The sequence below is a fragment of the Cynara cardunculus genome, assembly GCF_001531365.2.
Source record: "Cynara cardunculus var. scolymus isolate 2C chromosome LG 13, CcrdV1, whole genome shotgun sequence".
NCBI lineage: Eukaryota > Viridiplantae > Streptophyta > Magnoliopsida > Asterales > Asteraceae > Cynara > Cynara cardunculus.
The window spans coordinates 542,146-569,515 of record NC_037540.1 but is presented as its reverse complement, the minus strand read 5'-3'; the positions used below and the strand labels follow the sequence as shown (position 1 = coordinate 569,515).

The following is a 27,370-nucleotide window of genomic DNA, read 5'->3' as shown; positions in this document are numbered from 1 at the left end:
TCTACTTTTGACTAATAGATGATAAAATTATGTTTTAGGTCATTATAAATGTTGAGTACACTACAAATTTGGTCCATGTGGTTTGTCTAAAATAACACTTTCGTCTCTACAACTTCAAAATTATAAGATAACCATCGTGGTTTGCAAAAACGTCTCTTCCTTTTACGGCTGTTAACAATTTTGATAAATGAGGGACATTTTCATCATTTTATCGTATTTTTTGTCTTTTATTCAATCAAAATTGCTTTATGATTTTAGTCCATGTGATCTTTTATTGGGTAAAAGTAAAAAATTGATAAAAAAAAGACAAAATGTCCTTCATTTAATGGTTGTTAGAAAAAGAAATCAAAACCGGCCGTTTTTGCAAACTACGATAACCATCTTGTAATTTTATAACCGTAAAAACAAAAAAAGTTACTTTTGAAAACCACAAAAACCGAATTCGTAGTTTACTAAAAAAAATGTAATAATTACACATATTTCTAAAACTATATACATTCTCTATTATAAACATTTATATTTGAGACGAAAGAAAGTATTAATCGTCAAATAAGTAGTAAAAATATTTAGTAACTAATCAAACAAATATGGTGATTATATATTGTATCATAGGATTGGTTTTACATAACTGTTTCGTGAAATCATAAAATAACACTGAAACTTTACAACAAAAAATTATAAAATAAAGGCATGAAAAGCACCGAAACTTTACAGTATTTTACTATGAAATGTTAGATAGTATTTATATGATCGGGTTTCATAAAATCAGCATTATCTCACATGATCCAACTTGCCAAATATAGCTTCGCGGGTCACAAGTGTGATCCCCCTCACCCATAACTCAGCCATCTCAACACCACCCTCACACACAAAATGCACCTCTTTGTTCCTTGTCGTAACCACCCGAAACAAACCCGCCTCATCCCAATCGGTTTTCTTCCTCCGGTTCCATCGAAAGGCCGAGCTTGGACCCACCTCTGCCCATTTACACACCACGTTCCGCCGGCTTGATTTCCCCCACCTCAATAACCCGCTCCCTTCAACCATACTTAGCCGTTTGTTATGCGCACACCCTTTTCCCCCTTTGCAATGCTTCTTGACTCGACCACCGCCCAAAACAAGTCCCCGAGCCAGATGGTCTAGTAAAACCCGTTCGGCGTCGTTCCCGACACCGTCTTTACGGGATAACCGAAGGGCGGTCTCATGTCTTGCATTCTCGATATCACAAATGGCTCCTCTTGAGATCAAGAGCTCGCAGATTTTCCCGTGTCCTTCTCTTGCGGCTAACATAAGTGGCGTGTATCCGTCGTTGTCAGGTGCATTAACGTTGGATTCACCATTTGTTAACGTCTCGACAGCGTCGTAATCGCCTCGAGAAACGGCTCGGTGGAGGGTGTAAAATCCATTGTTACAAGAATTAAGGTGATCTTTGGAATGACCTTTGGCCTGGGCGCATTCAAGTATAACTTTCTCAAATGCACCACAGTCAACACTCGATTCCGATAAACTAATTGCGGTTTCGCCATACTTGTTTTGAAGCTTTACGTTGGCTCCAGCATAAACCAGCAACCGAAACGCCTCCATGTGACCGTTTAAAACCGCAACCATGACCGCCGAGTACCCGTTCTCGTCTTGTTCATCAAGGTCAACAACACCCGTTTGGTCAACAAGCTTTTTCAACGCTTCGATATTGTTTACTCGTGTAACAAACATCAAAGTAGAGAATATGGAAGTATCGGTTGAACGAGGGACCTTTCCGGATTGAACCACGTCTAAAATGGCTCGTCTTAGGCCTAGTGTCCATCTAACCGATCCAGCGATTGACTGAACACACTGGTTAGCCATATTGACCAAACCGAAATCAGCACCAGCCCCAGCCAGAAGCTTAAGACACTCGACATGTTTATGCCTTGCACATATCATCAATGCAGTTTCTCCTGATTCCGTTCTCGAATCAAGATTACAGCAGGCGTTAACAAGGTGCTGCAGGACGCCATAATAGCCTAGCCGTGCAACCAAATGGATTAACCGGAACCCCGTTCCTTTGACGGTTTCAACTGGGAACTCGGGATCGGCACCACACTTTAACAAAACCTCAACTGCTTTTAAATTTGCACAAAGGATGGCATGGTGGATGATTGTCCTCCCAAAATGAGGAATGTTGGGGGATATATGTTGGAGGAGCATGTTTAAGATTGAACCCGTTTCTTCAAAATACTCGACTGCGCACCACAAAACGCTGTATGGCTCGGCTAATCCAGCACCTACCCGATACTCTTCTCCTGTGGCCATGTCCCATGACCAGGCTCCTAGCCTCACCTTGGTGTCTGTTCTCACACCAGCCTGGGCAAAAAACCACATAATAGTATTATAATGTGGCTCTGTTTGATTTATATTCAACCCCAAGAAGGGGTTTAAGGGTATGTTTACCAAACTAGCTGATAAGCTGGCTGTTTTCTCGGATAAATTAGTCATGTTTGGTAAAAACTAGCTGAGAAGCTAGATGACTATGTAAGGGGAATAAGTGGAAAAAAACCCAAGGAGCTTGTTGAAACACTATTTGAAAGTAGCGTTTCAAAAAGCTAGCTAGCCTAGCCAAACTGGCTTTTTCAATAAGCTAGCTTAAGATGCCAAACATGAACTAACAACACTACTGAATACTCATCCTGAAAATCTTGGAAATACATATAGAACTTCACCAGTAAAAGAAGCTGAACAACGGAGATGTGTCTATTGACGGTGGCAGCAACAAGGGCATTACAGCTAACATCGGCATGAAGAAAAGGCTTGGAAGACCGAAGCAAAACTCGGGCAGTTCCATTCATGTCTACTCCACACTGCCATCAAATAGAGAAAATATATGCAAGTCATTCTTGGCATTTGACATTACAAATCAAGTTTCAGAATGTGCATACATCCACTTTTAATGCCAAAAGAGATTGGAATGGTGGTAGCAGGATATGTACCTTCAAAAGTGTTTCAACTACATCAACGAATCCTCTATGTGATGTGTTGACGAGGGCATGGACTGCAACATTAGGGCGAATGAGGTCGGATGCCATTAAAGCTTTAGTTGGCCTGGCTAGACCAAGGTGGCTTGATTCCATCAAAGCCTCCTCACAAGCAAGCTGAGAAGCTCCACCTTCAAGTAACAAGTCTAGTATCTCAATATGGCATCCCCTAGCTGCTGCAGTGGTAGCGGTGCCACGAAAAAGTTTCTTATTTACATTTGCCCCAGCGGTCTACAATACCCCCAGAAGAATTAAAGTTACAACAATCCCAGTGATTTTGGTTTTCAAATTCAATTCAGAGGTTCTACTTGGTGATATGATGATGATTCATGAAGGATTTATTTCAGAAGGATTAGGGTTGTACTCCATTTTCAAAAATTGAGATCCATAACGTCTAATACATATATTAACTCGCATTTCGAATACTTAGATGTAATTATTCGTCATTAATTCTGCAAAATTGGCCAATAATTCAAAATTCGAATTTTACAAACCATCACTTTCAGAATCCAAATAAGTAATACCTAATCAACGCATCTAATTATTTTTCCAGATTCAAATTTTAATAAAACAAGGAGAAATCAGAAAAGTCCAACGCCAATCAAATCCGTTTTCCAGTTACTCAATATTGGAAGGAAAAGGCCGGATGATTTGGCAAAAAATTGTTCTACACCTCAAGATGAAAAACAGATCATATGATACAACCAAAAAAGACAAAAAGAAGAAGAGCACGTTGTGATGGTACCCTACGCTTCTAGATTACAACTACAGTGTCTGGTTGATTGAAAATGTGATTGTTCGTGTTCAATCAAATAAAGTTGGGAAAAAATAAGAATTTTTTAGTGGAAATCAGAATTTCACTAGAGATGATGCATAAATCGATCATATTACCAGTAGCTTTCTAACAAGCGTCACATTTCCGACATGAGCAGCGAGGAACAGAGCCGTAACATCCGTTTTAAACTCTTCAAACTCCACTCGAACCTCGCTGGGAGACTCATCATGTAACACGATCTCCGTCTTCTTCGAATTCAAGCACACGGTTCCAACAAAATTCACATCAACGAAAGGATCCAGCAAGCAATCGAACGCGGCCTTGAGATCGTTGGCATGCACAGCTTCAATAAGGCGTTGTGAGACTTTCTCCTGATAATCTTCCACAGGAAACACCTGCTTCACGTCCACATATGGGCTACCGCCTGTGCAATCGCCGGCGTTGAACACCGTCATATTTTCCTGTGTTGCTCCGTGAGTAAAATGCTGCCCGGAGGAGGGAAAATAGTTAAAAGCCAGCGCAGGTTCCGTTATTAGGAATTTTTAGGGGTATTGATTTATATATAATCTTCAATTTAACTCTTTCTAGCTTAACCGAATTATATGATACTTTTACTTCTTTAAAATAAATAAATAATTTATTAATTATATATTTTTAGTGATTTATTAAAAAAAATCCTTTGTAATTCATTTCATATATATATATATATTTTTTAAATAACTTTTTTGGATTGTTTTCGTATATAAATATTATTCTCAACATTTCCTTCATACATTATCACCATATTCGAAACGATTCCTATGTATTTATATTTGGACAAAAAGTTAATTAAGAGTTAGGGTTAGTAGGGAGTTTGGGATTAATCTATTACATGTCTTGTATTTGGGCAAAATCGTCTCTCTTGGGCCACCAACTGAGCTACACGCCAGAAGCCCTATGTAACATCTCAGGCTTACCATATCAGATATTTTCTGCACTTAAACATGCTATTTTAAAATGTGTCTGATAAAGAGGTATCGAGTATCCTTATAAGATCTTACAATCCACCCCTTTAGGAGTTCAGTGTCATCGCTTGCATACCAGTTCGGTTCCCAGCTGTGTTACCATTTAAGCATCCTATGCAACCGTACCAGATATTGTCCGTATACTCATGGTTTTAAAACATATTTGATAAATAAGGTATTCAGATCCTTGTAACGGTAACATTTGTTTCTCTTTCCAATCTAATTTTGATTTAATAAAATTATCTAATCAATAACATTTTAAGTTATTAGTTGTTTTTATTAAGTCAATTTAATTAGAAATGCTATAAATGTTTTTATTCAAAATAACGTAAAATGGGATCATTTCAAAGCATGGAAAACGGTAAGAAAGCGAGGGTGAAGAAAGCGGTTGGCGTTACATGACAGCCGGATTTAGCCGGCTCACATTTGGGCCATGTTTTTTAATGTCAAAAATGACCAGATTAATAATGAAGAGCCGGTCCAAATCTTATTTATTTTTTCAAATAATAATAATATATTAACCAATAATGTTATTAATTAATTTTAATTTTTAAAAATATTATAAACATAATTATTTTCTACGTCTAGTCGTGGGCCAATTCAAAAAGATATCCCTGTATATTGTTTTTAAAACAATCACATTTAAATTTCGGTTGTAAATATTTTATTGAAAATAAAATGCATAAAACTGATTTGATTATGACAACCATTCCACTTATTATTTAATTACCAAAAAGGCTTAGATTTTGATCTCTAACTTATCACGGAAAAATATTGTTCAACTTTCACTACACCGACGCCTACATTATTTCACTTTTTACGTCAATTAAATGGTAAATATTACGAAGCCATTGTACAAGCTCTTAAGCTCAGATTTTATGGTTTGTTTGTTAATGGTTTATTTGTTAGTAGTTTAATAAGTTTAATTTGATTTACAATTTATTTGATTGAATTTCCATGATTATTTGGCATTAGTTTAATGATATAGAAAATGATTTATCCAGTAAGTTTATGGATGAAAATTTTACGCAGAAAGCCAAAAGCATTTCAAATAAGCCCTTGACAACTAAAAAACATGCTTCTATACATGGAAAAACCCTTCTAGAGAAATATCATGTCAATCTATACAGACAGTTTTATTCATACAAATTTTAATACAAAACCAACCAAACCCCTCCTTAAAAGTCTCTTGATAGAACTATTTCATTGAAAAAAGGATTAATATTTGTTATTAAAATTCTAGTAATTATTGTGGAGTTGTATTACAATGAGAAATGGCACAAATTTAGTAGATATGGACACATGCAAGCTTTTATTACATAAACTAACTACAAATACTTCTAAAGTCTGAATATACATATTTGAAACAAGATTAACCATCGGGTAAAGAGAATGATAAGAAAAAGGTAAAACATTAAGGTGGTAATATTACAAACGTACCAAAACATCCATGGAAATGATCATGCAAGAAATCAAACATGCATTAAGGGAAGAAATCACCATGCAAGAAATCAAGCATGAATTAAGGGCATAATTGACTATATCTTGATTAATACATGATTCATAATATATTGATTCTTGAAGACATTTTATTCCTGAAACACCCAAATATAACAAAAGGTAGAAAGGTGTCAATTTCCATCAGTCTTCCAATTTCCAAAGCTTGTATAGTTAGAAAAGTGTATGACTAACTATATATATTCAAAAGAGGAATTCCCTAAATGACCATAATACATCAAGAAAGTACAAAAATATCAAGTTTTTTTTCCTTCATATTTGCACAAAATGATAATTGACGAGTACAAATCCAAGGAGGGATAAAAATCTCCTTGTGGCCATGGAGGTTTAAATGCGGTGACTCCGGACTATCTGCAAAGCAGGTGGTCGCCCTGGAATTAATCGGCTCGCATGACGGGTTGAATATCCAGGTTAATAAAAAAAATGAGAGTACATTGCAAAATGATTTCGGCATTGGTAATTTTCCCATTAATGTCAAAGGTGGGACCTGCTCTCTTAAAAAATTTATGAAAAAATACATGTAATTCAGTTGATTTTGAGGTTCTCGGAGATTTCATGAAATCACCAAGTCCCAATCAATGACAAAGTGACATGTGTCATTTCCCCAATAAATAATTTCATTTGACAATTTGGATAATCATCTTGTACAAATATAAAAAAACTTGTACATTTTTCACTTCGGGAATTACCCCCTATTCATAATAAAATAATTTTGCGGTTTTGTGCAAAAGATAAGAATGTGGAGATAAGAAATTATAAACTTGAAGACTGTTTTTAAATTAAAAAATATTACTTTTTCATGAAACAAAAATTTAAGTTAAACAAAAAAATTCTTAATTACTGATCCCATTGATTACCAACCATTCATATTAGAAATAACCACATTAGTATGAGTAACATCAAATTCATAAAAGTTAGTGTAAATAACATATCTTCTTTTCTCCAATGAATAACATCTAATCTTAATTCTAGATGTATTCTAATCTATCTTCTTTCGTTGTTGTATAAAATTTGGTGTAAGATATGTTTGATGACAAATTCAAAACTTGATTGACAATAATGTTTAGAGTAAACTACAAATTTGGTCTCTATAGTTTGTCAAAAACATCACTTTGTCTTTGTGGTTTTCAATTACAAGATGGCTATTGTGGTTTATAAAAAAAATCCGTATTTGGTCCCTCCCTGACTGTTAAAACATTATGTTAAATAAGTGGTATTTTCGTCGTTTTATCTATTTTTTGTCATTTATCCAATCAATCTAGATTTATGATTTTGGTCCATTTTGGTTTTTGATTGGTAAAACTGTAAAAGACAAACAAATTGATAAAAAGGACAAAAATGCCTCTCAATTAACGCAATTTTTTTAATAACTGTTAGAGAGAGGGACCAAATCTTAACGTTTTTGCAGACCACGATGACGATCTTGTAATTTCTAAACCACAGGGGATAAAAAGTGTAATTTTTGACAAACTACAAGAACCAAATTTGTAGTTTACTCTAATGTTTATTTCTAAAATTTCAATCTTATTCGAGTTAAATGAGTAATTCGTGTTTTGTTGAACAAAAATCAAAGTGGACCATTTAAAAAATCAAGATAAAGTTGATTAAGATATGATTACTGTTTAATTTGATTTTGGAATATTGTAAACAGTTGTAGAACAGTGTTTTTTGTGTAGGTCTATAGTTCTTTAAAAGGAGGTTAAAGTGTTACAAGAGGATACCTTAATTAGTTGTAAATTTGAGACTTCAAGAGATCATAGTGTCCATAATCATGATAAAGAACACTCACTGGGTTTTCCTTCCCATACTCTTGTCCATATTCTGCTACAACTTTGATAGATTTGGACTTCTTATTCCGCATATAAACTGTAATAGGCACTCTGTAAACATATCATAAAATATGTCACAATTAAACGTTTATAGGGGTAGACTTGATACGGTATCAAGTTTTTTTCTCCAATACCGTGTACCAACCAATTTTGATTGGTATGTAAAATTTTATATCATGTATCAACCAACTGTATTTGGTATCAACTTTTTTTGATTGGTACATGTTGGTATTGGTTTTGACCAACTTCAAGTTACATATATGAAAACTTACTATTATGTTCAAATTTTGAGTGACTATTTGAGTTTTTAGGTTACACATGTAATGTTTATTGGTTTTTAAGCACAAAGAATAAAACTTGCAAACTTTCAGATGTTCAAACAAAATAGTTAAAGCTACACAGTTTAATATTCATACTTTAAAAAAATTCAAAAACTGATATATAATTAAATAAGTCGGTCTCATTGTACTACTGTGATAAACAACTTCGAATATATGTACCGGCCAAGTTTACATATTTGTTATGGTAATATCAACCGATTGTAAATGGTACCAATCAATTTAATTGATACAGTTGATACAAATATTGATTGGTTTAGTTTGATATAAAATTATTCAAAAGTAAATTTGTAAAATTTTAAGCAAATTTATGGAAAGTGTATAAACTTGGGATTCGGTATCCATCATGCTCAAAACAGAGTAATTTTCAAATACATCAAGGCTTTTTTACATTCTAAATTAAAACAAACTCAATATATCCCAAAAGAATGTGCGGAGAAAATTTTCAACTCCAAAAAAGTAGAGCCGACATACATGTTTTCTGAGGGTGCGTTTGGTACATTGAATAGAACAAAACAAAAAATGGATCATTTTTCCATGTTTGACAGGTTCTTTTTTACGTGGAACAAACAAAAACTAAGTAGAACAAATTAGAACAGATGTGTTTCACCCCATGGAACAAAGTGGAACACCCCTATATTTTACCAATACATCCATTAAAATAAAACTTAATTCTTTTCTAAAACATTAAATACGTCTCTCTCATTACATTTTATTCATTTTTAAATTTCACATTGTTGTCCTAATTATTTTTATACATTTTCTATATTTTAGTTAACTTTTGTAATTTATTAAATATTAATAATATAGAAAAGATATAAAATAAAAATTAGAAATTAATAAACTTAAGATTTGGTGTTATTTTAATCGTCTTGACGAAAACTTTTTATAAATATATTTTGTTATAATATTTTATTATAATCTCATGAATTACATAATAAATACAAAAATAAAATATATAAACACTCGTTAGGAGTAAATTGGTCATTTTAACAAGTATATCCAACCTTATCCTACCAAACACTAAACATCTGTCATTTCTTGTTCTCTCTTATTTTGTTCAGTCCTATTTGTATGTCATGCGCACCCTAAACATCTTTAATAGTTGAGATTTAAGCATGGGAGGACAAATATATCATCGCCCTTGGTCCTTGAACCACCCTCGATCCCAAGTAGTCCACACTTCCTAGTCCTCATCTTTGGGAGGCTCGAACCCTAGACCTTTTAGAAGGTTGGACTCTATCGATAACCGAGTATCGCTGGGATAATGATCCCTTGGTTCTTAGTTCCTATGAAGTAGAAGAGAGAATATCAAAGAAAACAAAAATGAGAGACATACTTGAGGACATGTGAGGACATAAGCAATTCTGGTTCACCACCCCAGACATGTGACCGTTGCATATGTGAGACATAAGTCTCGAAACCACCTTCAAGAAACCTGAAAAACCATGGACCAACCCACAGATTACCTTTGTTTCGAGACTGTTGGAATCCCACTTCGGCCTAGTTATGGACTAAAGCAGATGTATATAAGCAAGAGATCTCTTTCATTTTTTCTTTTAGAAAGAGAATCAGAGATTCCATGTATTATATAGGAAAACTTATGCTTTTTTTCACAATGGTGCGAGAAACAAAAATATTAACCAGTATTCAAATATGGGTCTTACCATTCGGTTTCAGCCCGTCGCTTGATCAACTCATTCACAACCTATCAAATAAGTTTATGTAATGGTTTCATGAGAAGCAGGAGCATAAGTAAGTTAATGTCACTAAGAGAAAATTTTAAACAAGTATACAGGCGAACTATAGTTCCTCATTGCACTTGAGCAACGAAAAAGTAAAAGTGCTCTACTAAACTAATGAAGCTTTATCACTGGCCTCCTACATACAATATTGATGGAACTTTGTTAGGAAAAGGAACTTGTCTCGCGTAGGAATCAAGTCAAATAAGAACTCACTTAATAAAGCCTAAGGCTTGGGTTTTGAATGAATGAGTTACATGGATTTGGATTTGAGTATGGGGCTTTGCAAATGACATTTACATATTAAATGTCAAAGATAAGGAAGGCCTTGGGACAGATTACACTCTGGGTTCTCTCTTCCTTTGCCACCAAAAATCCATCACCAAACATAGTTTGATCCGCTAGATTCAAGTCATACTTGAATTTGATTGTTGTATCCTCTAGACAGACGTTATACCAAGAATTTTCGGTAATACAGACTCTTTTTGGTGCAGGCCTCAATCAATTTATCAATTATAGCAAGAATCTACCGTATCAAGTAAGAATTCCTGATTGCTTTCTGTTGGTGGTATGTTGTTTCTATGTTTACACTATACATTTTATCCAAGAATTTCAATTTTCTGCATTTTCTCTATTCATATATACACATATTTTGATCAAGTGATTGATTACTCCTAAACAATACTCCCAATGTTTCAGATCAGGAGGTGCAGTTTGAATTTTGAGAATCACGGAGACTCACTGCAATTTATTAGACCTGTTAAGCTTTCGAAACTGATGACTAGATTAAACCTGAAAAGTATTTTAATTTACTCACTCCAAATTAGCATACACACGAAGAATGATGGCGTACGATCATGTTAATTGTTTAACTAATCAAATTAAATATTAAAATTCAGTTGTAGTTGTTTAATACCTTGGTTCTGAGATCATCTGCAAGTTCCTTCGTAACATTCTCCGTTGGAACTGGCCTACCTGCTCTCAAACAGGCACCGTGCACAACAGAGCGAAACATGCATCTTCCATCTCCAGGTATTCCTGTTCATAGAAGCGTTTCCACAACAAATCATTCATCTATACTGCTTGAAGAATCATAAATCTCTTGAATATAATGCATAATTACACGCACAGACACAAATCGGATAGAACAGTACATACTAATCACATGGAAATCGCTACCGAACGAAAATTTTCTAGGTTTTGACATTGAATTAACAAGTTCAAACTCTCTTAACTAGAAAGATTGACAAAATTTCTAAATCGAAATGGAGAATTTTACCTGCAGGGATGAAGAATCTGTGTTTCGAATGTTGAAGTGGACTGATCTGAGAATCAAATTCGATCTGAACGGTTTTTCTTCCGGGTGAATCTTCTTCCTTCGTATGGTTTATATTCGTTTCCCGTCTAGTTGTACCGTATGTTTCACAGATAGTACATTCCTCAAACACGAACGTTGTGTTCTTGATTCTTTTTTCACAACGGAACGGGAGGGAAATCAAAGGAAAGTAGTCTTTTGAGACACTGTTACGATTATATCAAAGATAAAATATAAGAGTTTATAATATATAACACATTAAAATGTCACCGTATTGTTCCTCCGTGGTAAAATATAAAAGTTAGGTTCGTGAAAGTTGCAAATGTTTTATTCTAGAAGGTATAACTGTTTTATATGGTGCCACACTATCCAAAAATTCTTGGGTCCGTCTCTGCTCTGTCTAATGAAAAACGAAGGAAAGCAAAAGAAAGTGGAGGGAAAGAAAGAAAGTGGTGTTGTCTGAGTTTTTTTTAAACGGAAAACAAGGAAGATGTAAGATCCATATCGGTTACATATTGCTTTTGCAAGGGATAGAATACCTTATTCTCGTACGGTTAGTTACGATATTGCAGATGTATCAGAGTCATGAATGTTGGATTATCAAGGGGGTGGATTGTAATATCCCACATTGCTTGGGAGAGAACAAATGTTGCCTTAAAAGAAACCGGATATCTTATCTATCAGAAGCGTTTTAAAATCGTGAGTCCAAATATAGACAAAATTGTCAATGTTGGTACAATTAGTTTGGGATGTTAAAAAAAATAAGCCATAGAGGCAAGTGAAGTTGGTGAGCCGTATAATGGGCAACTATCTCCTGTGGTTCGAAGAGGACTTAGTTGTTAGTTAGTACCCCTTTGGTTTCAGGGTGGACCCTTTCACTCGTTAGTAATCATGGATTAGCATGCCGCGGTGAATATGTATCCGAGCCTTTTTTTAACGGTTTCCTCATAGATCTTTATCATTAATGCAACCTTCATTTTGCTCATTCATGGGCCTATTCATGCTCTTGCTATCCATATTGAAAAAATAGCTTGACTCATTCCACCCAGCAAGTCTGTGGAGCTATATTTTCCATTAGGGATTACAATCAGGAACAGAATGAGGAATACAGCTGGGTCTTGCAAGGAAGCATCTTGACAGGCCCGCAACTAGTGTTTGAGAGGTCCCCGACTTTGCTTTCTTGTCCGGAATAGAACCAGCTTTAGTTCTGAGGACGGAAGCCTTTTTTCTGGTTGGCTAAGAAGTTGTAAATTGATTTTTGTGTCTGCCCTAAGGCTAAGAGAGAATTGCATTTTCTACTAGTCTACCCACCTACCAGCATACCTTGTTCATATTGAGCCAGACATGAGAGACACTCTTTTTCTTTTAAAACTTTCCTCCCACGCTTGGGAGGAAAAAACGATAAGTATAAATAATTATAAAATTACACATTTACCTATCAATTATAATTTGTTGAAAAATAAATATTTATAAAAATGATATATTTCATTTCCTTTCTCATATGTCTAAAACGTGAAAATGTAGTTTCTTTCCCTCCTTTTCAAGAACACATAAAAAAAACTCTTTMCTTCCTTTTATTTTATTTTACATCCCTTCTTTTCTTTTATTTTATACTTGAACTCGAGAACACAATGCAAATAATTTGATCGAGATAAATTCATAGCATTTAAATATTTAGGTTACGTCAAACATAAATTAACTTATCAATATCGGTTAGTTTATCGACTAATTTACCAAAAATAGTGTTATGATTAAGATTTTTCATTTTCATCAACGAGGAGAAATGAATACTGAAGAAAATTGACAGAAATAGTCAATCTCCCTAACTAAATTCACTTTTTAGTTATTTTTTCAATCAAATTCTCGTTTTAGCTATAGTTTATGCAAATGTCTTGTGCATTTTCATAAACCCTATATTTAAATTAAAAAAGAAAAAATTATTTACGCAAATTTGTGTAATTTGCGTAAAGAATTTGCATAAGGATCCCATTTGCATAAAGAATTTACGTAAACTACCCCATTTGCGTAAACAATTTTTTTTCATTTGAAAATAAACATTATGCAAATGCATAAGGTATTTACGTAAACTTGGATGTTGTTTGTTTACATCTTAATAGTTCTATTAAGAGTCAACATCTGAATCGTTAAGAGGTGAGTCTTGTTTGTCAAAAAAAAAATATGTCTCTTAATGGTTCTAAAATTCTCTGAATGATTTTGCATTTTGGGCTTCCTTTAACCATTCAATGCCCTAATTTCATTATAAACAATTATCAAACAATTATATTTCATTTTGCACTATATCATTCTAGTCTCTTAATCATTCTAATCACTTAATCATTCTAATCCCTAAACCATTCAGCAAGTACCAAACAACCATTAAAAGTTAGAATTCGATGTCAAAGTGCCTGGAAAATAAATTTGGTTATGGGAATCGGCTATTTTGATCATTTTCCGGAGCCACAGAATTAAAAAATAAAACTGGTATAAATTGACGAAATCCGAATATTTTTCAAAATAGAAAATGTAAGATGCAACTTTTGTTGCATAAAATATAAATCTAAAAAGACGTAATTCGTAATTTCCGGGTTTGTAGCATTGTCCGAATCTAACGGCTATTAACGGTAACTAAAACACCTCGACATTCCCTTGTCAATTGGCACCTAATTTTCCGAACATTTCATCGTACTTCGACCCATGGCTTCCCCGATGTCTTTATCGACAACGGAACGCCTCGTTCATCAATGGCTTCTTTTCATCGAATAATTTTATGGGTCTCGTTTCTGTCTTTATACGAACACATTTCTTAGCATTTAACGGCTTTCAATCGGACATTCAAGACCCTTCACCCGACACTGCAATGATCCCTCGAAGACGCCGTTTGTTGTTCACCGTTGGAGCGTTAATCTTGTGCGTTCTCCGAAATATCTTGACGAGAATGAACGTTTCCACAAGCCCGAAAGGAAAAAGGGGGAAAATCATGTGCGCAATAGAACATCAATGGTTAGCGATCCTCTCGTTTTTTGATGATCATATTATGGTGTTTGAAGATCTAATCGAGAAGTTTTTCCCACCGTCGACCCGTGTTTTCGACAAGATCGACGAGCTCCTTCAAGTATCGGAATCTTTACCTCCAAAATTCGACGATTTCATCGACAATGATGTACCAATGATTATGCAACACATACCGTTTCTTGATCGGGTCTTCAAGAAAGACGAAAAGGAAATCGTGATTGATATCACATGTCATGGTTATAGAGTCGAACCAGAAAATGCTTCCAAACACGAAAATGTGGTGAAATCGGATGGTGAAAATAAGAAAGTTGACAAGGAAGATGTGGACACGTCAAAGATGGTCGATAAGCTTGGTCAAACGAACGTCCACGAGAAGATGACGAACGAAGAGAAGAATCATGATCTTAACAAAGAAAACGACGAGATGGATGATGGCAATAACGATTTTCTTTATTCCGCAAGAGCAACTAGTAGTAACGAGGAAATTGTTCAATCTGAGGATCCCATCTTCGAGCTATTTGAAGCTGGATGGGCGATGTCGCCGCGTACCCTCTCGAGCGCATCGTCGATATGAAAAATACTGATATTACCATGTAATCGTAATTGTAATTAGTTGAGATACGCATAAGCTAGTAAGAATACCCAAAGTTATTTTTAAAAATCGGCTTAAAGAGGTTCAATTTTTATATTTAATTCTTTTTATATTATTGTAATTCATCTAAAATTTTGAATATGTTGCATTTTAGTTATATTTAAATATGACTTATCATATAGCAAAATTTTAATTATATAAATATAAAGCAGGGAATCCAACCATATATAAGGTTGGATATTAGTGAGAAATAAAGTTATGAAAAACGTAAGAAGAGAACTCTATTATTAGATCAATTATAATTGAATGTCAACACTAATGAGGTGCATCGAGATGCATCAGATCAATTATCTTCTAAAGCGCAAATCATGAGTGGACATGTTAAAAGTGATATAGAGTTCAAATCTCTTATGTTTTTCATTGTAACTTCTCCTCACACGATCATTCACCTATGTGTGTGTGTGTATATATATATATATATATATATATGTGTGTGTGTGTGTGTGTGTGTGTGTGAGGAGGGGAGGAATTCACGTGAGATTCACAGTGTTTTGCTGTGAAGTTTCAAATATAAAAATGTGGTCTCACGAAAACAATCTAGTCTCACATGATCCCAAGTCTATGTATATATATATATATATACACACACACACACACACAGACATACACACATGCAAATATGTGAATAGGGTTAGGTTCCGATGAGAAGAGAAGTTACAGTGAGAAGCATAAGAATTGATCTCCACCCTTCGATCAATCTTATTTGAATGTCAACACGTTGCACCTGATCAATCCCCTTCTAAACCGCAATTAATGAGTGGGCATGAGATTAAAAGTGATCAATGGTTCAGATCTCTCCTTACATTTCTTACCATAACTTCTCTTCTCATGCGATCTTTCACCTATGTGAATTGGTAAAATATACGTAAGCAAAAGTAGATTCATATATGTATTTTTAAGTGGATTTTTTTCAAGTTTGCTAATGATCGATAATTTCATATAAGGTGAACTTGGTACGATATCAAAAAAAATTCTCCAATACCATATACCAATCAATTATAATTGATACACAAAATTTTATGTCATGTACCAACCAACTATATTTGATACAAACTTTGTTATGTTAGTACAAGTTGGTACCAATTTTGTTCAACTTCAAGTTATATATGTATATGAAAACTTGTATTTATGTTCAAATTTTGAGTAATTATTTAAGGTTTCAGGTAACACATGTAATATTTAAGAGTTTTTAATTGCAAGAAATAAAACTTGCAAACATTTATATGTTCAAAACAAAATAGTTAAAGTTACAAAGCTCAACATTCAATTTATAAAAAATTCAAAAACTAATAGATAATTAAATAAGTTGGGGTAATGGTACTACCGTGATACGCAACTTCCAATATGTATACCAATTTTGTACACTCGATAAGTACTACCAACCGATTGTAATTGGTACCAATTTATATACAACTAGTATACATGTTGATTGGTTCAATTTGGTACAAAATTGACACCTCTAATTTCACATATAAATACCTCATTTTTACAAACTTTTTTAACCTTCTTAATTGAATGCACTCTAAATCGATCGGTATGAAGAAAAGAAAAAAAGAACCCCGAAGGACTGATTTTGAACACATCCAAAAATGGAAGGTCAAAAGAGACAAAATTCTTTGATTACAAGGGCTGTACATCTCTTTTTGTTGGAACAAAAAAAAAATACCTAAAAAGAAAAAGAAAAAAATTTAAAAATTTAAAAATTAAAATTAAAATTTCTTTTTACAATTTTTTTAAACCATGAGAATCAAGAATTCAACACTGGTATACTGAGAAACTCTTGTTCTTCCACCAAAAACTCCAAGCTCTCCCCATCTTCCTCCTTGATGTTGATTTGCTTAACGTTTTCCGATCGTCACCGCCACCCTCACAGCGATGTATGCCGCCCTGAACCACCACTGGATCCCTCTGCCGCTGCTCCCGGAAAACCATCAACAGTTTTTGAGCCTTCTGTTTCCCTCTCATTGTCCCATTAACCGATATCGATACCAAAGACGGTATCACCCCTTCTTGCAGCACCATTTCGCAGCACTTATCGCTTCCGGTGCACAAAATCAGCAGGCAGGCGGCCGCCTGCTCCTGGACCTCGGGTTCACCGATGTCGAGCAGCATCGAGAGCCCGCTAACCAGACCGGAAGCCTCAATGATCTCATCTCGACCAGAATTTGTTACGGCTAAGTTAATTAACACGGCTATGGCTTTTTCGGTCCACGAATGTGAATCCGAGTCGACGAGAAACGGCTGGAGGGAATCGATGACACCAGATGAGATCAATCGAGGGATGTTGGAGTGGCAGGTCGAGAGATGGTAGAGAGCATGAAGTGCGTCGATTTTGCATTGTGAATCGAAGGTGCCTTGAAGGACGTCGATTAGGAAACGAACCGCCTCGCTTGAACCGATGACGGCTTTGGCTTGATCTAAACACGAAAGGTTCAGGTATAGGGCGATGGCTGCACCAACCGATTTCAACCCTTCGATCATTTGCACCAGTAACGAAAGTATCCCGGCTGCCAACATCGTTTCTTTGTTCCTGAATGAGAAAAACACATAACGGGGTTCGTTAGGATGCACTCGGGTTCGTTATAATTATTAGCAAAAAGGCAAATTACATGAAAATGCAATGTATATTAATCCGATTCCTATTTTGGTAACATAATTTCAAAGCCTCCATTTAAGCCTTGCCAAAATGACGTAAAACATACCTATTGTTATTGACTGCGAGATTGAAGAGCGCCATGGATCCGCTTTCTTGAGCAAACTCGTTTTGTTCATGTAGAGCCGACTCCAAAAACCGCAATAACGCTTCAATGAAACCATTCGCACCCATATAGATCCGAGCCTCTTCATCATCCTTTAGCAAACGCCGGATTTGCTCAACAACTCGACATTTTTTCCGCAGATTCTCCTCGGTGTGCAAAACCATCAAGAAACCATCGTATCTCTCAAACACATTACCGTCGTGCTCGAATGCAACCTCCACTTCATCTCCTTCGATCTCCTCAATAATATCGCTCTCCTCCAAAGGCAAAGGCGCCACCTTCATCCCCTTGTACTTAAACGACCCGATACTTTCCATTGGTTTCGAATTTACCGATTCGCTTTCCGACAACGACAGCCGCCAGTAGTTGAGATCGAGGGACTCCGGCGGTCCTTCGGGTACCATTACTCCATTCTGTTCACACCAGCTAGCAACCAATCCTTTCACACAGTAATTCGGAGTCAAACCGAGATGAGCCAACTGCTGCTGAGTCTTCGGGCAGGTGTTGTGCCCATCGCTGAACCATTTTTCGATACAAATTCTCTCGTACGTCTGTCCAGATGCGATTATAACCGGATCGTACATAAGCTGCAACGAGATCGGGCACCTTAGTTCTTCGGGCGGCATAGGAACCTGCCCGGATCGCCTGAAGTTCGGTTTGAAGTTAAAAGAGTTGAGCTTCGAGAGTTGTCTCTCAAAAGCATGGGTTCCGGATCCACTGTAACCCTCGAAAGATCCGTGTATCGTAGGCGAGCACGGTGTCGAACCCTGTGAATCGTTATCGTCCGAGAAATCATTTCTAAATAACTTCGAGTATTTTCGCATGAGATGTAAAAGATATGCTACGATGGATTCTTTCCTTTTATCTTCCTCAATCCGAGCTTTTTCCACGAGTTTCTTGAGAGCCCGTCTTTCTCGAACAGCTGCTCGTGAAGAAGTAATCCCGAGCCGAGAGGCAGCCTGATGGAACGTTTCTAATTCGTTATTGTCGGTATTGTTGCTAAAGTTTCTACCTTGTTGAAGTAGCCCGATTATCTCATCGCCAATTTGCTTTTCTAACGGATCGAGTGAAAACTCTATTCCTTCTAATTCACCTAAAATATCAGAAATCTGAAACATAGAAATCATTAGATCAAAATGCACCAAATTTGGAACATGGAACAAGGTGGAACAGACCTATATTTTACCAATATAACCTCAAAATAAAACTTAATTTTCTTCTAAAAAAATATCAAATACATCTCCTTCTTTACATTTTATTCATTCTTTAAATTTTATTCATTATATTTTACGCTCTTTAAAAACACTCACTTTTGCTATCCTCAAAATATAATTTTTATACCGTTTATATATATTTTGGTTAATTTATATAATTTATTAAATATTAATAATAATAAAATAATATAGAAAATGTATAAAATAGAAATTGAAAACTAGATAAACTTTTTATTTTGGTGTCATTATAACCGTGTTGATGAAAACTTTTTAATGATATATTAGTTATAAAAATATTTATTTTATTATAATTTAATATATTACATAAATTAATCAAAATATATAAAAGATATAAGCAACTCATTTGGGGTAAATTGGTTATTTTATCCGTTCTATGACCAGTTTTGTCTTATCAAATGTTGTTGTCATTGTTTTGTCCTGTCTTGCTTGGATTCCAAACCCACCCTATGGAAATAGCCGCTCGACTTGAGACAGAGGTTCCATAGCCGCTCTACTTGAGGCAGAGGTGAGGTCGCCATACATCTTAACCCCCGAGACCCCACCTCAAGGTGGGTTCTATACTGGGCTCGTTTGGTTTGGTTCTTGAAGTAAAAAGACCAATGTACCCTCATTCTTGAACCACCCTTAGGGTTATCCTCATGCATCAAGGCTCTTCGACTCTACAAGGGTTATATAAAAACGTTTGAGAAAGGTGTTGTTTACATTACCTGACAGCCTATAGTTTGCGGAACTATATCTTCAACCCTCCTTAGACCATCTTCTAGAGCCGATCTTGCCTTCTCAAATTTTAAAACAACGGAGTCTCCCGTTATAGCCTGCAAAATAGAAACATCCGTATAAGATCTTCGATGCCCCCTTCAAGGGAATTTAAATACAACGTAGAAGAGAAGAACAGAAACGGTACCAAGTAAATTTTGCTACATTCGGCGCAATGTTGAAGAACGGTTTTTGTTTTCTCTAATGCTATATGTAAAGAACATAATGCCTGAATCCCTGAAGTGCTTCGGGGACGGGATGCTTCTAGTTCGGGGAAAACGCTCAATACTTTGACGTAGATCAAAGAGAGCGTTTTGCACATTCCTCCATGTAGCTACAATAAAACCATCGTCAAACTTACATACAAACAATCATACACGCTCGTAAGGTAGAGATTTACGTAGTTCACCCAACAAGGCCACATCCACTCAAACATTCAGTGGGGAATGAGTATATATTCACAATATGCACAAATCAACACTAAATGGTTGTCTGGTTAGTTCTCCGTTAAGTACTGTATGGATAAATCTGTATACATTAGGAAGATTTTTGTTTCGAAGGGTTTTTTCATAAATGGAAGGAGCACGTTTTTAATTGGGAAGGGCAGATTTGAAAGAAAAAAAACTTGACTTTCTGCATAAAACTCCCTACTGAAAGCTTAGTGAATAAGCCACTTTCTATATAATCAAGTCACTACCAAACAGTCATGTATAGCTGACCGAATCTCGTTAAGCTCATTAGGCTGCTAACAAACAGACCCTAAAGAAGCAAGCAGACCTCACCTTTACCCTAAAGAGCTCTGCAACTATTTTCATGAAGACTTGGGCTTCAGAACTAAACCCGGATTTTCCCATTTGGATAAAAGATAAAAAGACTAGCAAACATCACAACAAAGAATTCAATTTGCACGAAATGACGTTAGCTAGATGCAGTAGCGACTAGTGTTTGATCTCGACATACGGTTCTAAAGTTTGAAGTATCAAACCACATTAGAATGTGTTCTAATCAGAGGATTAGATCAATGAACATCGAGTTATCACCTCCCTGCTTTAGCTTTCGTCATACCACAAGTCCTCGGGATCGTATAGTTTTTATACTACACAAAGAACAACCACGAAAACGATACACACACCCTATTGATTCAACGGAATCAAATGGCAAAGATCGACCACAGTTGTTGTAAATCAAACAATCAACGATATCTTGAATTTACCTTTGGTTCACCAAGTGCAAACAGATTCTCCTCAATTTCGGAATTTTCCATGATTTACATTCGCTAAAAGATGATTTTTGCTCAACTTCAAATACCCTGAAATGATCAGCAATTAGCATACAATATCGTCAAAAAATTAAACGACAAAAACATATATATAATCACAATTAACAGATTTCATATTTTCAACAAGAAATAACGAAGATTTGACCAGTAAATTAAAACACACAAAAACAAGAAATTGATGTAAACCCATTTGCACAGGAATCAGTAAATTACCCAAAACAAAACCCAAAAGCAAACGAACGAATCGATATCAACCCAGTTGCAGAGATTTGATCAGTAAATCACATGAAAAAAGATGCTAAAAGCAAAACTTGAATTTGACATCAACCCGTATCCAAAAAATTGAACAGTAAATCACAAAAAACAAAACAGAAAAATAAAATCAACCCATTTGCAGAAACTTCTACAACGAATTGGTACCAAAAAAAAAAAACTAAATGGGATTTGAAATTTCCATGAAAAAACTTCAAAAAAAAATTGTGTATCGAAAAAAACAAAAAAAAATAAACCCAGTAAATTTCACATCAATAGCACCCATTAGTTCAAAATCGAAGCAATAATGAGGATTTCTGTGGGGGTTTTGCCATAAAACTTACCAGGATAAACAGGGAAGCTTCATCAAACGAAGAGTCAATCATAATTTAATGGAACAACAAATCCTTTAGGGTTTCGAACATGCACATAAAATCCACTCGATTTGCTTCTATAAATTCTCGCATGATTTGAGTAAAAGTCGCAAAGAGATGCAATCGTTGCCGAATCTGAGCAGAAATAGAGTTAAAGGTGTAGATAACGACTGAGAGGGGGGTGGATTTTGGGTGTAAATCGTTGGAAGGGGATATTTTGAAATGAACATGAAATAGAGATCGAATAACAGAATAGTAATAAAATAATAATTACAATACCGAAAATACAATATTTAATCTGATATTAGATATAATTAATAAATGTATATTTAATTTTAGAAAACATTCGGTTTTCATATATTTTTATTGAGCATTTTGTTGTTATTGGTTTAATTACTAATAATTTTGAAAGCTAAGATTTTGAATTTATAGCTTACCAAATACAAATATTAGATGTATTTTTAAAAATTAAAATAAAAAGAAAATGCTTATACACATAAAAAATCACCTTCATGTATTTTCAAAGAGTTTTTTTTATTTGTATGGTTATTTACACACATCTTGTATTTGTTTGTATAAATATACATACATATATATATACACACGCACACATATGCATACATAGAGGAACGCTCAATTGCAAATCATTCTCATTTATGAAAACTCTACAAACCAATCTCATTCTTCCATTTTATTGATCAATGGTCAAGATTAAATAGTGTTATATTATGAAATTTAAAAAAAAAGTTTAGTTTTTAATTAAAAAAGGGCAAAATCGGCAAATCACCCATATGAGTCAGTTTCACTGTATGAAACTGTATTTCATCACTGTCTTCTTCACTGTATGCAACTATTTCACTGAATTAAATTGTATTTCATCACTATATGCAACTATTTCACTGTATGAAAAACATTATTTCATCGCTATATAAATGTAGTTCATTGTATTAGTATGTATTTCTTAACTAGATGAACATGTATTTTTTCATTGTATGAATCCGTTTCACAATATATATTCACATGTGTGAATCTAATTCAATGTATTAATCTGTTTCACATTATGAAACTGTATTAATATATCTTCTTCATTGTATGCAACTATTTCACTGTTTCACTGTTTTATATTTAAAAACAATTGATTTACACATTCCATATAAACGGTTTTTTTCTATATTTACGGTTTCATATTTTAAAATAATTAAATCATTTCCAGTATTATATTTAAAAACAATTGATTTACACCTTTCATATAAACGGTTTCTATATTTACGTCTCCATATTTAAAAATAATTAAATTATTTCCAATATTAACCATTATACAGTAAAATAACAATTATACCCTTACTTATTAAAATTAAAGAATAAAAAACAAGAATCTCCTATTGGTCGAAAATGGTTTGTATAGTTTTCACGAATCAGTCGGTTTGTAATCTAATCCGCCTCTACATACATATGTATACATGAATATACATAGTTATATTGTTTGAGTCACTCATGTTTTTCAACTTTTTTACAGCTATTTCTAATACAAGTATTTAATTAAATAAAAACATATATACTTAAAATGGTTTTCCAGCCTTCTGAATTTTCTTATAATTTTTCTAGGCACTTCCTAGATAGATCTTTTGGCTCCGTCCCTAAATGTAGTGAGACATTTTTTAGCTCATTTAAGGTTGAGTTAGCGAGGGGGTTCGGGGTCAAACTCGAGATCTATCTTGTATTTAAACAAAGTCGTCATACCATTTTACCAACTGAACTACACGCCAGAAACGTAGAAGAAAAGCCTAATATATTAAGATTTTTTTCTAATGAAATATTTTAGTAGTAAGTCGTAGATAATAAACACATTTTAATCGTTTTATTAAAATCAATTATCTTGTTACGAGTATGATTCGATTGTATACGTAAAGTAGTCGTGTCACAATCCTCATCATTGACATGTACGTCTTTTTTATTTTCGATCGATCCATCAGAATAAACTTTATACAGTCATGTTTTATTGGACTTTGTCCTTGTTTTGTTTAGTTATTGTGTTATAAGTTATAACTTGTTAACTGAGGTGAACGGATTGAAACGTGATATTTATATACCAGTAATTTAATTCTTAAACAGTACTCCGTTATGGGTTTTTTTGTTCTTTTTTTAAATGCATAGTTTTAGTCCTAAAATCAAACTTTTAATATGAGATATTGTATATCATCTACAATAATAAAATAAATATTAATAAGACAATTTTGTAATTACAATTTTGGTGAAATCAACAAAACAAAAAATGACGAAATTGTCCTTCATTTAACAGAATATTTCAAATAATCATTAGAGTAGGGGTAAAAAAAATTTAACGTTTTTCAAATGTCAATGATTATCTTAATTTTAAAATTATATAGTCGACTAATCCAGAGCGACCATCTGTTTTGGGGGTAGTTCGGAGTCATCGCATTTAAACCTTCGTAATCACAAAAGCGATTTTTATTCCTAATTAGATTTGAACCAATAATCTTCTGACATTTTTGACCTTTGAATCTTAAGCTTAAACCAAATAATCGATCAGAAACCATCCTAATGGTTTGAAAATTTGTTGTTTTCATCACATGGACACAAATTTGTAGTTTACTTTTAAATAAATAAACAATAAAAATGTTTTTTAATAAGAAAAAAGGAAAATATTGTACCTTTCTTTAAGATAACTCAAAAATGTATTTTTTTAATTATTTTAATAATAAAAAATGAAATACTTTAATTAAAATTTAAGAAAAAAGGTGACGAGAATTTTCCCGCTTTTGTTCTCCCGTTCACAGGCCGACAGTTGCCGACCTCCCAAGTTTGTCGGTTAACAGATCTGTCTTCATAACTACGTTCTGAAATACCGATATTACCCCTCACTTTTTTTCCCATTTATTTTTTAAGGTAATTGAATTTAAATTAAATTAAACACGTTTTTTTTTTTTAATTATTTGTCTTTCAATAAAAAATTATTAATTTTGTAATTGACTACTATGCCCCTTGCTTTTCCGGTTGTGGTGTATATTTATGAGTTAAATGCCTCAAGTGACGGTGACATTTAATGGAAGTGTTTAATATAGATCCAAATAATATGGGGGTAATTAAAGGAATATTCTATGAATAATTTTAGTTTTATTTTATAATAAATGAAATATTATATATTATTTTAATCAATAATTATCATTCACATGATTTGGAAAGAAAGAAAAAAAACTGAATATCCAACCCGTTATGTAAGCCGACTAATCTTAAGATGACCATTCATTTGCGGGTGGCCCGTAGTCATCGCTTTTGAACCTCGTGGTCATAAGAAGATTTTTTATTCCTCATTTAATTTGAATCTGGGAACTTCAGACACTTTTGACCCTTGGAGTCTAAACTTAAACCAATAGAGCACCACCCTTGTGATTAAAAAGATAAATTTTAGTTTCTATGTTTAAGAAAAATTGATTCTTAGTAGAATTCAGTTTTTAGTCTTTTTTAATTAAATGTCTATTTTAGGTAGAGTTTACATAAATGTCTTGCGCATTTGCATGGAGCCCACTTTCAGATTTAAAAAAACTCAGCGTAAATTTGCTACATAAAAATTTTGCGTAATTTTTTTTAAATCTAAAATAAGCTTTATACAAACACGTAAGACATTTAAAACTTTGGCTAAAATGAGAATTTGATATTGTCAAAAGTGACTAAAAAGTGAAATGTTTTGAAAAGATCGACTATTTTGGTCAATTTCTCTTAACGAGGTCTTGTGTATCAAAATATATTTTAATAATCAGCGATTAAAAAAAATCATAGTTTTTGAAGCTGAATGCAACAAAATACGATAAAAACATATTGAAATATATGATTGATTGAACAAAATCACACATAAATTGCTGAATGCAATTAAATTGCCTAACTGAACCTAACTGACATCGAACATCATCGAGCACAAACTCTAGAAAAAAACTCAAAAACCAGTAAAATCGAAGATTAAACCATGAAGATAATTAATGTATTTGCTTATAATATTCGATATAATAGTTTTAGAGAGATAATAAATGGTATACAAGATAAAATATAAAAGAAGGAATAGACATGACATAGTGATTGAAGTGATATGTATAATGAATGAAGATGTATCTTGGAAATAAAGGATGATAAATATATTTTTTCAATAATTAAATATTAAATTATCTATGTTATATTATATAATATTTGATAAAAATTCTTAAAAACCATTTTTATGTATGCAATATTGGTTATTGATGCATATTACTTAAAATTCAAGGTTACAAGCAAACTGTGCGTAAATACAACTTATTAAAACTTCATATTTGAATAAGTGTAACTAATTGCAGATAAATATAATCAAATACATGATAACCATCTAATTTTAAATATAAAACATTTAAAATATAATCAGAATAATCATTGAGTTATAACTTAATACTTAATTGTCATTTTTATAAAAAAAAAGTTATATTATTAAATCAAAAATAAATTACTTTGTTATTAAACCTAAATTAAATTATAATAAAAAATTTTGAATTAAAAAAATTATACAAAAAACTAGAATTTCTAAATAGTTAATTTCATATTAATATCGATATGTTTTTTCAAATTTATATTTTATTTAAAATTAAAAACATTATCGTTTTCTCAGACCACATAAACTCGTATTATAACATCGATAGAGACATAAAAAAAATATATAAAATTGAGATATATCTCACTGTGTTACGTAAATACCCTTCTACCATTTTTGATATAGACGTCTCATTGAAGCTTAAGAAGTGGTTTCACTTACAAATCAAATTATTAGTATATATCATACAAACCATTAATTGAGATATTTACGAATACAATAGAAGTTCATTTATTATAACCTGTATATTTATAGTATATTATCAAAATTCATTTATTACGATCAACGTTTCATCATAATTTTTCAAGATGATTTATTTCTTTGAAATAAACCATAAAAACTAAATTTTCTAATCAATTCAATTATTATATTATAATAATATTTAACTGATAAATATTGAATAAAAATAATTTTTAAATGAAATAATTTTTATTTTAATAAATAAAATATTATTCTTGAGAATAGATGGAGCAGTTGCATTTTATGGAAGATATAAATAAAAAATAAAGCAATGTTCTCCTGTCACGAGGAGTTCACGTGATTGTAATGGTCATCCCTCTGTTTCCTAAAGCCCTAGAGATCCGTAATTTCCGGATGTCTTTTAAACTAATTTCCCCCTTAAATAGTTCAAGGAATATTCATAAAAAAATACCCCACTGTTAAATACATCTCTATCTTTTACTTTATTTCTTATCATAAGATTACTCACGCAATACAGCGAGACACATTTCGATTTTAATATTTTATTTTATTGTTTGTCTCTGTCGATATTATAATACGATTTTATGTGTTTTTAAAAAAGCAATGATTATTTTATTTTTAAATAAAATATCAATTTTAATATCAAATCAACTATTTAAAAAAATTCATTTTTTATGTAATTTTTTTT

General features: G+C 33.3%; 4 protein-coding genes across 4 annotated transcripts; 1 reads left to right on the top strand and 3 right to left on the bottom strand.

The window, feature by feature from the left end:
• Positions 1–598: 598 nt before the first annotated feature.
• On the bottom strand, positions 599–4,241 carry LOC112524248 (ankyrin-2-like). Its single transcript, XM_025134005.1, has 4 exons — positions 3,903–4,241; positions 2,967–3,242; positions 2,700–2,837; positions 599–2,343 (listed from the first exon to the last, which is right to left on the bottom strand). Exons 1-4 carry the CDS (start codon positions 4,239–4,241, stop codon positions 772–774), a joined length of 2,325 nt encoding a protein of 774 aa, XP_024989773.1. The 3' UTR covers positions 599–771.
• Positions 4,242–6,184: 1,943 nt separating this feature from the next.
• LOC112524247 (OTU domain-containing protein At3g57810-like) lies at positions 6,185–13,553 on the bottom strand. Its single transcript, XM_025134004.1, has 7 exons — positions 13,549–13,553; positions 11,497–11,738; positions 11,134–11,255; positions 10,143–10,183; positions 9,815–9,913; positions 8,098–8,188; positions 6,185–6,385 (listed from the first exon to the last, which is right to left on the bottom strand). Exons 1-7 carry the CDS (start codon positions 13,551–13,553, stop codon positions 6,380–6,382), a joined length of 606 nt encoding a protein of 201 aa, XP_024989772.1. The 3' UTR covers positions 6,185–6,379.
• Positions 13,554–14,299: 746 nt separating this feature from the next.
• LOC112524246 lies at positions 14,300–15,118 on the top strand. The gene has a single exon (XM_025134003.1). The coding sequence runs from the start codon at positions 14,300–14,302 to the stop codon at positions 15,116–15,118; it is 819 nt and encodes a 272-aa protein (XP_024989771.1).
• Positions 15,119–16,907: 1,789 nt separating this feature from the next.
• On the bottom strand, positions 16,908–22,020 carry LOC112525453 (U-box domain-containing protein 45-like). Its single transcript, XM_025135586.1, has 6 exons — positions 21,822–22,020; positions 21,160–21,255; positions 20,095–20,280; positions 19,898–20,005; positions 17,899–19,064; positions 16,908–17,726 (listed from the first exon to the last, which is right to left on the bottom strand). Exons 2-6 carry the CDS (start codon positions 21,208–21,210, stop codon positions 16,952–16,954), a joined length of 2,286 nt encoding a protein of 761 aa, XP_024991354.1. The 5' UTR covers positions 21,211–21,255; positions 21,822–22,020; the 3' UTR covers positions 16,908–16,951.
• Between the last annotated feature and the right edge of the window lie 5,350 nt (positions 22,021–27,370).